Below are 13,267 nucleotides of genomic sequence, written 5' to 3' on the forward strand. Positions count from 1 at the left end.
TCTATCCACTGTGCTACCTAGCTGCCCCCTCCTGCACGTCTTGAGGGCAGCCTTGTAAGTCTGAAGCAGGCATGAAGGGACTGATGTCCTGGCAAGCTTTTGGCCTGGCGAGGCTTTAAGGGCTAGCGTATCTCGTTTTGCACTGTGGGCACACTCTGAATCAGTGTTTTCTAAATCCATCGTGTAGCCTTTTCCACAGTGAGAAGGAAGCCCCCCACCTCCCCACCCCTAATTCACTCCTGGCATGAGCCCTGGTTTGTGTGTGTTTGGTTTTCTCTGAATGTGGTGCCCCCAGCACTAAGAACTTGGAGTGCTGCTGTCATTGGAAGTGGTGTCGGCCTAGTTTGGAGCAGTCTCAGCCTTTCCAGCCTAGCTTTTTCAGGCTGCAGCTGTGGGGAGCCCAGGCAGAGGGGAACCAAGCCTCCTGATGCCCACTTGCCTCTTGGCGACAGTGCAGAGTGAGCAGGTACTTTGGACAGAATCAGCGATGACCACAGAGTGTTGGGGTGATGTAGATGTCTCCCCTCTGGAGAGCAGGGATCTTTGAAAGAACACCACTCTGCGCTGCTGGGTGGTCTGGGCACGGATGGGCCCAGCAGGCCAGACCCAGGCAGGGTTTTATCCCTTCCTCCCCTAGGAGCTACCCAGGGCGTAGCAAGAATGGGTCTCCTTTTTTCCTTGTGCTCTGATTCTTCTTTCACAAGGTGACTAATGTAGAAATGTTTAATGGGATTGTACATAGACAACCTATATCAGACTGCTTTCCATCTTGGGGAGGAGGGAGGGAAGGGAGGGTAGGAGAAAAATCATTTAGAACTAAAAATCCTGTGAAAACAAATGTTGAAAACTATCTTTAGGGGCAGCTAGGTGGCGCAGTGGATAGAGCACCGGCCCTGGAGCCAGGAGGACCTGAGTTCAAATCCAGCCTCAGACACTTAACACTTACTAGCTGTGTGACCGTGGGCAAGTCACTCAACCCCAATTGCCTCACTTTAAAAAAAAAAGAAAGAAAACTATCTTTATATGTAACTGGAAAATAATAAAATACTTTAAAAAAAAAAAAAGAATAGGCCTCTTGTTCTAGGTCCCAGTTGTGAATTGCTCCAGTGCCCTTTTGGGGAGGGGGCGTTCTGCATGTTCTAAAAGGCTGCCTCAGGGCAGCCAGGTAGCACAGTGGATAGAGCACCGGTCCTGGATTCAGGAGTACCAGAGTTCAAATCTGGCCTCAGACACTTGATACTTACTAGCTGTGTGACCCTGGGCAAGTCACTTAACCCTCACTGCCCTGCAAAAAAAAAAAAAAAAGGCTGCCTTGTGGTGTGCCCTCCTGGAAGGCAAGTGCTTGCTTTCCCGTCCGGTGCCTCAGGAGTGCGGCACCACGCCCCACTTAGATGGCGCTGCGATCCACTAGAGGCAAATCCTCGGTTGGTTGACTCGTTGCCATTGGCACGGCTGGAAATGGAAGCCCCCACTGGAGTTTTCTCATGGCCTTCTCTGTTGGATTCTAGGCCCTGAAAGCCATCATTGCGATGGACACAGCCGGGATGATCCTGGGGTGGAAGTTTTTCGATCATGCGGCACATCTTGGGGGAGCTCTTTTTGGAATGTAAGTGAGAATTGGTCTCCTAAACCAAATTAGCATCTCTTCACCTCCAGCTCTCAACCCTCATCCCACCCCCCCACCCCCCGCCCCCAAAAAGAAAAAAGTCCAGAAAAATTCATAGACTGTACAATGGAAAAGGATCCCCCCCCCCCAAATCAGGAGTTTCATTTGCTGTGACTTTATTTATACAACACAGTTGATGGTGTGGACTTGGCAGGAGCAAAGACCACTCATCTCACCCATGCCCTTGATCTGGAATTGAATAGAACAACCTTGATCGATCGCGCCTGCTCTGATTCCTTGGTCTGATCAGCCTCTGTCAGAGCAGTTCTCTGCATAGCAAAGCCCTTTGTCTGGAAGAACCAGAGTTGTTTCTCTGGAGGAAGGGGAGGCTCAGTGGGGGCCAACGTGTGGCCGAGGGAAGTGGGGAATTGGTCCCACAGGATGGACCCAGGAGCCGGACCCGGGAGGCGAGGGAGGACAGAGCAAAGGCATTTGCGGCATTCAGGTTTTCAGGCTGCCCCAGAGGACAAAGGCTGCCCGAGGAAGGGAGTGGGGGGTGGGGGCTCCTTGTCCAGGGAGCTCCTCGGAGGAGAGGCTGAGTGAGCCCTTGTCAGGGATGGATGGGAGCCGAGGGCCATCTCTTCAGCCTCCAGAATTCTGAGCTTCTGTGTCTAGAGCAAGTATCCCAAGCAGAAGAGGGGTGAGGCAGCATAGCTCTGTGGGGCCTTGGGGAGATGCCAGGAAAGCCATGGAGCCACATTCCTGTGCACTGCCAGTGAGCCATGACAGAGGGGCCCGGGGCCCCTGTGTGGGCCACCCTCTGCCAAGCTCGTTGTGACGGCAGCAGGAGGCCCTTCCCAGACTCACATTTTGGAGCTGTGACAGCCAAAATCAACTGAGTTTTGTAATTTGTTTTATTCTGAGCTTAAACACCAAAAAAAAGAGCATTGCAACATACACATAGAGCACAAAAAGGAGATTGTATGTGAAACCGTGAGTCTCTTTAAAAGGATATCATGAAGTCCACACATCGCTTTCTTCTCTTTTCTTTTTCTTTCTTTCTTTTTTTCCCCCACACATCACTTTCAAAACCATCCTGCTTTTCTGGTCCTTCCCTTTGAATTTCCTTCTGTTTTCTTTTATGCATTTTAAAGAATGTTTCTGTGGTGCCAGTGCTCCTCCCCCCCCCTTCCCTCTCCCTCTCTCTCCTTCCCTCTCTTTCTTTCCTTCCCTCTCTCCTTCCCTCCTCCCCTCCCTCTCTTTCCCCAATTCAACCCCCCTATCAATATTGCTAATTCCCATTAAAAACAAAGGGGGGAGGGAGCCTTTGTAATTGGTGAGAATAGTCAAGTGCATCCCTCTGCCCATTGATCCCCTCCCCTTTCTGCTCCAGGCACCTTCCTTGAGCTTCATCTCACCTCTTGGAGATGTAGGTGATTGTTGCTTTGATCAGAGTTCCTGAGTCTTTCCCAGTTGTTTTTCTTCACAGTGTCTTTGTACAAATTGTTTTCCTGGTTCTGCTCACTTCACTCTGTATCAGTTCATAGTTCAAGATTCTTTTTTCTTTTTCTTTTTTTTTTTTTTTTTTTTGGTGAGGCAGTTGGGGTTAAGTGACTTGCCTAGGGTCACACAGCTAGTAAGTGTTAAGTGTCTGAGGCCGGATTTGAACTCAGGTCCTCCTGAATTCAGGGACAGTGCTCTATCCAGTGCGCCATCTAGCTGCCCCCTCAAGATTCTTTGAAATAATTTCTTTCTTCGTTTCTTAGGCTGTATTAATATTCCAATATAATTACATACCCAGATTTATTCAGCTATTTCCCAGTTGATGGAAACCACCTTAGATTCTAGTTCCTTCATCTTTTCTTTCTTTTTCCTTTTAACCCCTCTCTTAAAGATAAGGAAGTTTATTTTTCTTGCACCTGTTCCTTTCCAGTGTTAGCCTAACCCATCCTCATTTGTTTACCCTATTGAGATTGATGTATTTCTACACCAAAACCTGTGTGTGTGTTCAACCCTACTTTGTTAAAGAGTGAAGTTTAACTGATGTCCATATCTTGGGCCCCTTCCTCCATGTTTTGTATAATCCCATGTCCACCATTTATGAGAAATAGCAAGTTCCATCCCCTTCTTCCAGTTTTCTGCATTAATCTGCTCCTTTTACCTTCCCTTCTCTTTCTTATCCTAAAACCCTCAGAACAGAACCAATCCACTTCTTGGTCCAGCACTTTTCTTATTTCATTCCACTAATGTCTTTTGATGATATTAAGGTTCTGAAGGTATTCTTGTTCTTCTCACTTCTGTTAAAATGTTAGCACTGCATCGTCTTCATACAGCAATTGTTCAAATAAATTTAACTTCCTAGATTTCTCCTGGCTCTTGTGTTTACATTTCAGTTACTATCCAACTCTAATCTTTTTGTATGCTTCAAAGTTCTATGTTATATTAAAAGTTCACCCCCACCCCCATAGCTTTTCAGAGTAAGTTATTCTTTCTGTTAAGCCCATATCTTTCGTCTTTTGGAACATTATATTCCAAGCACTCCTCTAGTGTTTTCAACATTTGTTTTCATAGGATTTTTAGTTCCAAATTTTTCTCCCACCTTCCCTTCCCTCCCTCCTCCCCAAGACAGAAAGCAAGATAATATAGGTTATATATATACAATCACATTAAACATATTTCTGCATTAGTCCTATTGTGAAAGAAGATAAGCACTCCTTTAGTGTAGAGTAGAAGCTGCCGGGTCTTGTGTGATCTTGACTGTGAGTCCTTCTTACTTGCTTCTTTCTGGATGTTGGCAGTATGTTTGCTTTGATGTGGAAAGATTTTGACCATGACACTCCTGGGGTCTATGACACTCCTTTTGGGGTTTCTCTCAGGAAATGTCCAGTGGATTCTTTTAGCTTTGCTTTGCCTTCTGGTTCTAATAGAGCTGGACAGTTTTTATTATTTCTTGAAATTGTGGTTTTTAAAAATATTTGTTGCTAAACTGTACTTTCTAAAATTATTGCTACTTATATATTAATGGATATTGCACCTATTTTGGCAGTAAGCATTTATTATTGATTAACATGATCCATACCAGTAAAGAATTGACTGCATGACATTTAACATAGGCAGGAGAAAAGCCCCAGACCCATTTTTTCTCTCAGAGAGACAGTATGTGGTCTCAAAGTCTAAGAGGTAGAGAGCACACCAAGTGACCTCATTTCAGGCCAAGAGTGTGAACCAAGATGGAGACCTTCACAAGGTTAAGGCCTCTTTTTTATTGAGGCACTCATTATGCATTGATCAAAGCTAATTGGTTAGCATCTTTCAGTTCTGTTGGTTGACATGACCTGAGGATGGTCCAAATTAAAATGAACTCTAGATAATGACTTCAGGTAAAAGTGTGCAAAAGACTCTCCCCAGGGGCAAAGTCTAGGTGTGGTATAATCCCATCAGCTCCTCAATTTAGCTAGACAAAAGAATCAATCTTCATCTCTACCATACCCTAGTAGGCAGGTCCCAAACAAGATTAGAACTTCCTGGATTTTCTGGTGTGTGTGCTGGGGGGGTTGGGGGGAAGCAACTAAGAAAGAAGGGGAGATCACTGGGTCCTCCAAGGTATCAATTTATTAATAATTATTTTCTCACAAAATATAGTGTCTTGGTTGCATTTTTTTTAAATTATGGTTTTCATAAAGTTAGTTGCTTCTCAGATTCTCTCACCTTGACCTGTTTTCCAGATCAGCTGTTTTCAGTATCAGATACGTTGATTTTTCCCATTTTTTTCAGTCTTTTTATTTGTGTTCTAATATTTCTTGCTGTCTCATGGGATCATTAATTTATCTTTGGTCTGTTTATGGTTTAAGGGAGTCTTACTGAAAGGGGAAAGATGAAGCTTCCTAGAGGAGCTGGCCTGAAGGTTGGGTGAGAGCAAGAGAAACTAAACCAGGCACAGGGGACAGGGTGGACCAGAGGTGGTAGGAGAGTGGTCTGGGGCAGGGTGGAGATTTATCCAGAGCACCAAGCCTTGCAGCACGAAGGGAATGAGGTCCTGCTGCACAGGCAGGGTGATTTAGTGTAATGGTTAGATTGTGGGCCTTCAGGACAGGAGGACCTACCTCTGACAGGTGGGTACAGCTGTGTGACCCTGAGCAAGTCACTTAACTGTGAGGACCCTGGCAGGTGCCTAAGGTGATTAGCCGCTAACCTGCATTTGTGAAGGAAATCTCCCTTATGCCAGTGAAGTCAGAGTCTGGTTTTATTTACACACATAATACACGTGCATGTGTGTGTAAATTCTTACACCCATACACATTGGACAGGGCCTTAAATGTCTCTCTCTCTCTCACACACACACACACACACACACACACACACACACACCTCCAGAAAGAACGATTGATCCAGATTGGATGCTGATTGTTTGCTGTTAGTCTGCATGCTTTGGGGGGAGTGAGGGTGGCTTTGGGTTGACCTATTATGAAAATTCTATCCCACCTTTTTTTTTTTTTAAACAAAAGAGTGGCGGTAGATTGCATGGGCACAGTTCCCTTCTGTAGGAGGTGCCACCCGTGACTTGGTACCATTTATAACTTCACTGATTATTGAATAGAAATCCTTGCGTTGGCAGTAATTCATTGTAGGTAAAAGCCTCCTTGTTACTATCACAGGATAAAGAACAGAAGATGCTTATGACAAATGGTTGGAATTTATGCTCATTATTCTCCAAAGAGTTTTATATTAACACCTGAAACGTTCCGACACTTGACAGCTCTCTCTTTCCCACACGCCTCCTTTTTTCAGACTTCACTGGAATTGGGTTGCCTTTTTTTAACCTGCAAATTTTTAGTCTCAGTGCATTCTGTAACCAAGATTCCTTTTCCATTTCCTGAGTTTCTCCAACTTGTCCCTGAGAAGTCTTTATCTTTTCTTAAACCCTAAGGCAGCTTGCAGTAGCAAGTCAAATTTTAGGGAAGTCTGTATTATTGTGAGCAGCACCTGGTTATCATAAAGCCTCAGAAGCCCTGGCTTCCTATACCCTGGGAGATGTCACTTCTCTGAAGCCCCATGCCCTAGAAGGGAACACCCTGCAGCCATACTTAGTGTGAAGGATTTTCCTCATTCGCCCTCAGTGCCCTCATGCCCATGACTCATTCAGCAACTGTATCCTTATTTGTCTCATCTCCTCTTTCCTCGATCACAACTATAATTATGGCGCAACTCAATTTATCCTGTTTATACTAATAGACTGTGCCGACTGATCAGGCCCCAGAGCCTCTGCTTGGGAAGAGGCGGAGGAGGGCATGGAATATTATTGCTCTGGGGACTTCCTCACAGTCTCTGTTCTCCTGCAGTCCAGGGGAGGCTAGTGGGACAAATGAAAGATAGAAATTTACCCTTAGCTGGCCATAATCAGGACCCTGTTTCCCCAATTATTGTTATTACAAGGGAATCTGGTTCCAAGAGCCATTGATTAAATATCTGTTTTTGTGTAAATGCTTTTCAGATTTTAATCTTTTGCTTGACAAGGATAGAAAGCTGGTTTCCTCATATAATTCAACAAACACACTGAGTCAGATCAGATCAGCCAGTGTGTATTGCGCCCACTCCCTGAGGAGCTTTACATTTAGGAAACCCTCTCATGTATATATGATCTCATTCTAGTCTTTCTCTCAGCATTGCTGAGAGGTGGATGGGTCCCTGTGACTGCCTGTCTCCAAGAGGAAACTGCCTGAGAGGTGAAGCAACTTGTCAAGCATACCCGGAGCCAGGGTTCAGACCCTCTCCCACTTTTACTTTTTTGTTGTTGTTGTTGTTGTTTTTTGTTGTTGTTTTTTTTGTTGTTGTTGGGGTTAAGTGACTTGCCCAGGGTCACACAGCTAGTAAGTGTTAAGTGTCTGAGGCCGGATTTGAACTCAGGTTCTCCTGACTCCAGGGCTGGTGCTCTATCCACTGCGCCACCTAGCTGCCCCTCTTTGTTTTACTTTAAACATCACAGATCCATCTCAGTACCAGCCTAGTTTGCAGGTGTGGCCAGCCTTTAAGCTCGGATGACTCGTGTCATCAGTGCAGCTGCTCCTCCAGGGATGCTGATGGCAACTAAAAAGAGGCATCCACACTCATGGTCTGTGTCCTGTGAGTCCTGATTTCTTGTTTTCTTTCTCTCTGCCAGATGGTATATTACCCATGGCCATGAGCTGATTTGGAAGAACCGAGAGCCACTAGTGAAAATCTGGCATGAAATGAGGACTAATAACCCCAAGAAAGGAGGTGGATCCGAGTGATCCTGTCAGAGGAGAGTCGTGCCTCGGTGTGGCCCCGTGTAGAAGACACAGAGACAGACGCCCCTCGAGTCCCAGCATCTCAGCTGTAGCCCGGAAGCCCAGGCCTAGGCACCTGGAGGGCCTGGAGCTGTAATGGTATTTCCAGTAGGAAGTGAATTGAGAGAAAGTTGGCCCAATAAATGTTTCTGTCTCTAGTTTGCAAGCAGAGGCTGTTTCTTAGGGCTGCTGCAGCTGCGGTTCTCGTCTTCTGCTTAAACCTCGGTGAGTAGTTGGCCTCACGCTCTCTAAGTCAGTTTGTGAGCAGCAGGATTGTCATTGCTCCCCAGTGAGTTACACACTTCAGCGCCACCGTCTGACGCTGGCGGAGGCTCCCCATCAGTTCCTTTCCAATATCTTCCTGCCTCGGGGGGTTGTGGGGTGGCAGTTACCCAGCTTTGCTGTTGATGCAGGCGGTTGGTTATTCAGGTGTCTTTGCCTGCTTCCTCTGGGCCTCTTTATTCGTCTTGATCCGTCGGTGGTTGGTGAATAAAGATGCCCTTTCTGGCCTTGGTCTGGAAAGGCGACTTGAGTGGTTTTCACAAGACAGGAAATGCAGATTGCTGCCTGCAGCGCGTGGAGTACATTGAGCTTCATTTTCAGCACAGTTTTTAAATAGAAATTGTCATCTAGGTGTGGGATGAATTCACATTTGAACCTGAGCCCAGCTCATCTGACATTTGAAAATTTCCCGTTTGAACGAGAGTGCTTATGCTCCAGTTTTAACATCCTACTAAAACCTTGTTTGCTAGTCAGAAGCAGAATCACCCTCCTCAGTGGGATCTTTGCCCATGCATGAGAATTATTTCTTGGAAATTCAGGATGTTAGGGAATTAACGCAACATCAGCCTTTTTAACTTTTCCTGAAAAGTTAACAACCATTTTTTAAATAAAGAGAGATGCATTGGGGTGCCTAGGAAATGAGGGCAGGAAAGTTTTCTTCCTTAGCCATGAGGAATCAGATGAAATCCACTCCGAGTCAGCCCCAAAGCATCTGTGAGCTTGTGGAAGACCCACCTCTTTGCATGCAGGGGCACTGCCTCTGAGGTGTCATCTGCAGCAGTGCCCTGCTGTCCTGGGGCACAGAGGAGAGGCCTCACTGGGCTAGCTGGTTGTGGACTGACCTTAGGATGCCCCCTGCCCCAAGGCCCTTGTGGCCTACCAACCAAGAAAGGAAAGTAACTTCGGCACCTTCTCCTGATGCATTCAGTCAGATGACCTCATGTCAGTTGTGGGGAAAGTGACTTTGTTTACGGACAGTGGCTGTCCTTGACCTTTGGGGGCACTGATCTCTTGTTTAATTTAGTTTTACACTATCCCCGTGTCCTGAAAGTGCCGGATGAGTTGTAATCATTACTCATTTTAAAATGTGAACAACTCGAGTTTTGATTTTTCATCATTCAGTCAGGCCTTCATCCAGGGCCTCTTCTGTGCCCGGCACCATGCTGAAGATACAGAGACCAAGGCCAAGATCATCCCTGCCCTCGGGGTGCTTTCGTTCTAGCCCGGTGAGCCACCGTAGACGCATGGGCAGAGTTCCATATCATAGACCTGGACTGGACTGGGGATCGCTCTGCGGTTGGCAGAGCCATCCTTCTGCCTCAGTGCTACCAGTCACCTTCATGCCTGCCTTGAGCGTTGGTCCCCCCAGAGCTGAAAGCTGGCTTTCTGCTGCATTCTGAAAAGGGGCAGGCTTAAATTTCTCATCAATCACAGGAAATCATCCCAAGCTAGTGAGGGCCACCTTTCTAAAGGAAAGGATTATGTTAGTGTCTACCCCAACTCCTAATGGCACCTGATTGACTTGTGCAGGTTCAGCTCCTGTTCTAGACGATTGTTTGAGACTATATGTACACGTTTCTAATGTATGTTATACATATATGCTTACACGTGCACACACACACGTGTCCTCTAAGTCACACCTTAAACCTGCCTTCTGCAAAAAGCCTTCCTTCACCCCTCTTAATTCCAGTGTCTCCCCTCTATTACTTAGTTCCTATTTATCCTGTATGTAGCTTGCTTTATATCTCTATTTGTTTACATATTGTCTGCCCTGTTAGACTGTAAACCCTTTGAGGGCAGGGACTGTCTTTGGCCTCTTTGTATCCCTCATGCTAAGCACAATGCCTGGCACATAGTAGGCGCTTAATAAATGTTTATGGATTTATGTCCATGTATGTGTTTATATGCACATGCGTGGGTAAGTATATTCAGGCAGTGGATCGAGCACTAGGCTTGGAATCAGGACTCATTAGTTCAGATCTGGCTTCAGACACTAACTAGTTGTATGACCAAGCTAATTAATTAGTTGTTTGCGATTGAGGGCAAGTCAGTTATCCCCATATGCCTCAGTTTCCTCATCTGTAAAATGAGCTGGGGAAGGAAATGGCCAAGCTCTCCAGCACCTCTGCCAAGAAACCTCCATGGAGTCATGATGAGTTGGATGTGAGTGAAATATGTGTCTCCCCCCCCACACACACACACACACGCAGAGTCTCATACTTACGGGGTCAGGTGCCTGCTGACCCGAAGAATTGTGTCCTACAGGGTGATGTCTGTCTGGCTGCTCCTGCATGGGCAAGGCCCTGGCCAGATTAACAGTGGTTTTAGGTCCCTTCTCTCATCTTCTGTCTCCCAGAATGCCGCGCTAGCGCATTGTTTTAGCACGGTCACTTTGCAGTGGCTTTGCGCCAGATTGAGAACGATTTTGGACACAGTCCTGTTCAGGCACAGACTGGGCCGTGCGCTTGTTGGGTTTGCTATGGATACCAGTTAGTGCGGCCTGGGCCGAGATGTAGTTGTAGGCGTTTTGAAAAGAACCATAATTAATGCAGTTTAATTAAAGAGGTTACATTTAATGAATCTGACACAACCTCCCCCACCCCTTTCTCCCTCTACCCCAGAGAGTATTTATAAAACAAGCCAGAAACTGCTTGGCTTCATCCCGGCAGCTGCTTCTGACCCTGTTGTCAAGTGTTAACCAGTCTTACCTTTCACCCCCTTGCTACCTGGCCTTATTTTGCCAACAAGCTCTTCATCCAAGTGGGGAGGATGGGTAACATCATTGTGGTTCACTCAGCTTTGAGGATGAGATTGTACAAACCGGGCCTCATAGAGGACAAGGACCCCCTTGCTCTGCGTCCTGTGTTTAATAAAACTCAGCTTGCAGCCTGTGGTTTCATGTCGATTCTTAAGGGAGACTCAGTCATTCTTCACACCCATGGACTAGTGTTGGGAAAGAGGTTCGGGTCAGTCAGACTCATTCTGACCGCTCAGCTTGGAATGATTCGACAAACAGCACTGGTGGTTGACCTGCTGGCTTCTGGTCCATTGTTTGGGACTCGTCTTCATCCCATGAGCTTTCATCTCATGCCCAGCCCCTTCTGTACTGGGCACTTTCAAACACCTGCTACCTGACCTTGGGAACCCCTGCCCTGAGGGAGCCCCTGGCCTGGAGAAGCTCGGCCCAGATGCAGGCACAAGGTGTAATTGAAAGACTTGGCAGGTGCTCTTACAGTAGGATGTGGTCATGGGGGGAGAATGTGGGGGACACCTGAGAAAAGTCCGATGGAAGATTTGGTCCCCAGCAAAAGTGACAAAGAGACCGCCTTCCACAAAGCTGAGTCACATGTCACGGGACAGTGTTGAGATGGACCCTTTACACTGAGGCTGTGGAAGGAGCCCCACCCCCCAAAGTCTGGGCTTGGGTTCAAGTCCCATTAATGATTCTTGCCATTTTGGGCCAGTCAGTTCAACTCCCTGAGCCTCGGGTCCTTATCCATCGAACTATGGGGTCCAGTGGTTTCTGAGGCCTTGTCAGGTCCAAGGTAGTAGATGAGACAGACCCTCCCTAGAGTAAACAGCAGTGGTGCCTCCTCTCCAGGAACTGAATAGTTTGCTGGCTCCTGAATTCTGGAACAGGGGCTCTGCTGCCAAAGACAGGGTCGACCCATGGCATGGCCTGTCTCCTGTTTCTGTCGGCCCTCGTGAGATAAGAAATGACCTCTTGTGTGTGCTTGCCCACCCATGGGATTTCGATCCCAGCTCTCAGTCACGGGGATGCCAGTAGTGGTTTTCTTACCTACTGTCCGTGATTAAAGCATATGATCAAGCATGACCCTGGGATTGGACTCCACGAGGCTCCTTCTGCGATTCTGTGATGCCCAGTGATCGCACCATGCTTCTCCCAGGGTTAGTGAAGGGAGGGGAAAAGCCTGAGGAAGCCCCTTCCCAGCTGGGTTGCTCAGGACAACAGTGTCACTCCAAGCCAAAGACTGTGATTCTCATTGTGTGTCCCAGCACGTCAGCGCTCCCTAGCATCCCATGGGCACGTTCAGCAGTGGAGGAAAACAAATACTGAAAACGAGTGTGTGCCAACCTGCGGAGGGGTCACTGAGCTGTGTGCCGAGCTGGAAATGCAGGCGCCCCGGCTCCTTCGTTGTCCCTGATGCCGCTTCCTCAAGTCAGCAGATGATCCGAAGGCTTGAGGAGAGGTGGCCTATTTACAACTCTGCAACTTCACTAACCAGACCTAGATAATGACTACCATGGGGTCACAGACTGAGAGCTGGAAGGGCATCTATTCCACGCCCCAGGATTTACATAGCAGGTCATGGGGCATGGAGGTGACTGGCCCAAGGTCACACAGGTTGTAAGGATTTTAACTCGGAATTCAACACTTTCCACAGCCCCACATTGCCTCGTTAGGATGTCGGAGCCAGAGAGTAACCATTTCTTTTCATCTTGTTTGAGCAGGCGGGCCAGTTCTCAAAGGAATTCCTCAGTTCCTTCAGATCCGGCCGGAATGAGCGGTGGGTATTGTGCACTGAGGTGGTGCTTTTGTGGGGCAAAGTCCCGCCCAGGGTGGCCCCTGGGAGGTTTTTAGGTCTTGTGTCTGATTCCTCTCTGTTTAAGGAGCGGACCCCAGAGGCCACCTGCCCCAAGGCCTCCTGATAACAGAAGAGGAAGCTGGGGCAGTGTTGTCTACACTGTCAGCACAGGTCAGAGATGGCTCTTGTGCCGTCCTTCGGGCTCAGGTGCTTCTCGGAGGTCAGGCCTGATCCAGTTCTTGTCAGTCTGTGATGTTGGGCCTTTCTTGGCGCTCTTCTGTCCCAGCCTCTCTCTTCCTCCCTGTCTTGCCATCCTTTGGGTCACTGCTGGCGAGGCAGCATAGTACGGTGAAGGAGACGGGTTTGAATCCTAGCTCTGCCTAGGCATTTCCGCACTCTGGTCCAGATCAAGGTCCCTTCCAGCCCTTAGGAACTCTCCCTGAGGCTCACTTTCCTCATCTGTAAAGGGAGAGAGGGAGGTGACCCCCCTGGTCTCTTCCCCTTCCAGATCAGTCCTAGGATTCACT

The 13,267-nt window shown here is 47.5% G+C and overlaps 1 protein-coding gene across 3 annotated transcripts in view; it reads left to right on the forward strand.

Annotated features, from left to right (window-relative positions):
• The window catches only part of PARL (presenilin associated rhomboid like), a 47,024-nt gene that overhangs the window by 29,148 nt on the left and 4,609 nt on the right, over positions 1–13,267 (forward strand). The window contains exons 9-10 of one of the 3 annotated variants that reach the window (XM_044002993.1): positions 1,509–1,606; positions 7,764–8,069. In XM_044002993.1, coding sequence (XP_043858928.1) covers positions 1,509–1,606; positions 7,764–7,875 — 210 coding nt within the window. In that variant the 3' untranslated portion in view covers positions 7,876–8,069. Of the gene's footprint in view, positions 1–1,508; positions 1,607–7,763; positions 8,070–13,267 lie in introns of those variants that run through there. The other 2 variants (XM_044002994.1, XM_044002995.1) reach the window with 2 other exon arrangements.

The sequence above is a fragment of the Dromiciops gliroides genome, chromosome 4, assembly GCF_019393635.1.
Source record: "Dromiciops gliroides isolate mDroGli1 chromosome 4, mDroGli1.pri, whole genome shotgun sequence".
NCBI classification, from domain to species: domain Eukaryota; kingdom Metazoa; phylum Chordata; class Mammalia; order Microbiotheria; family Microbiotheriidae; genus Dromiciops; species Dromiciops gliroides.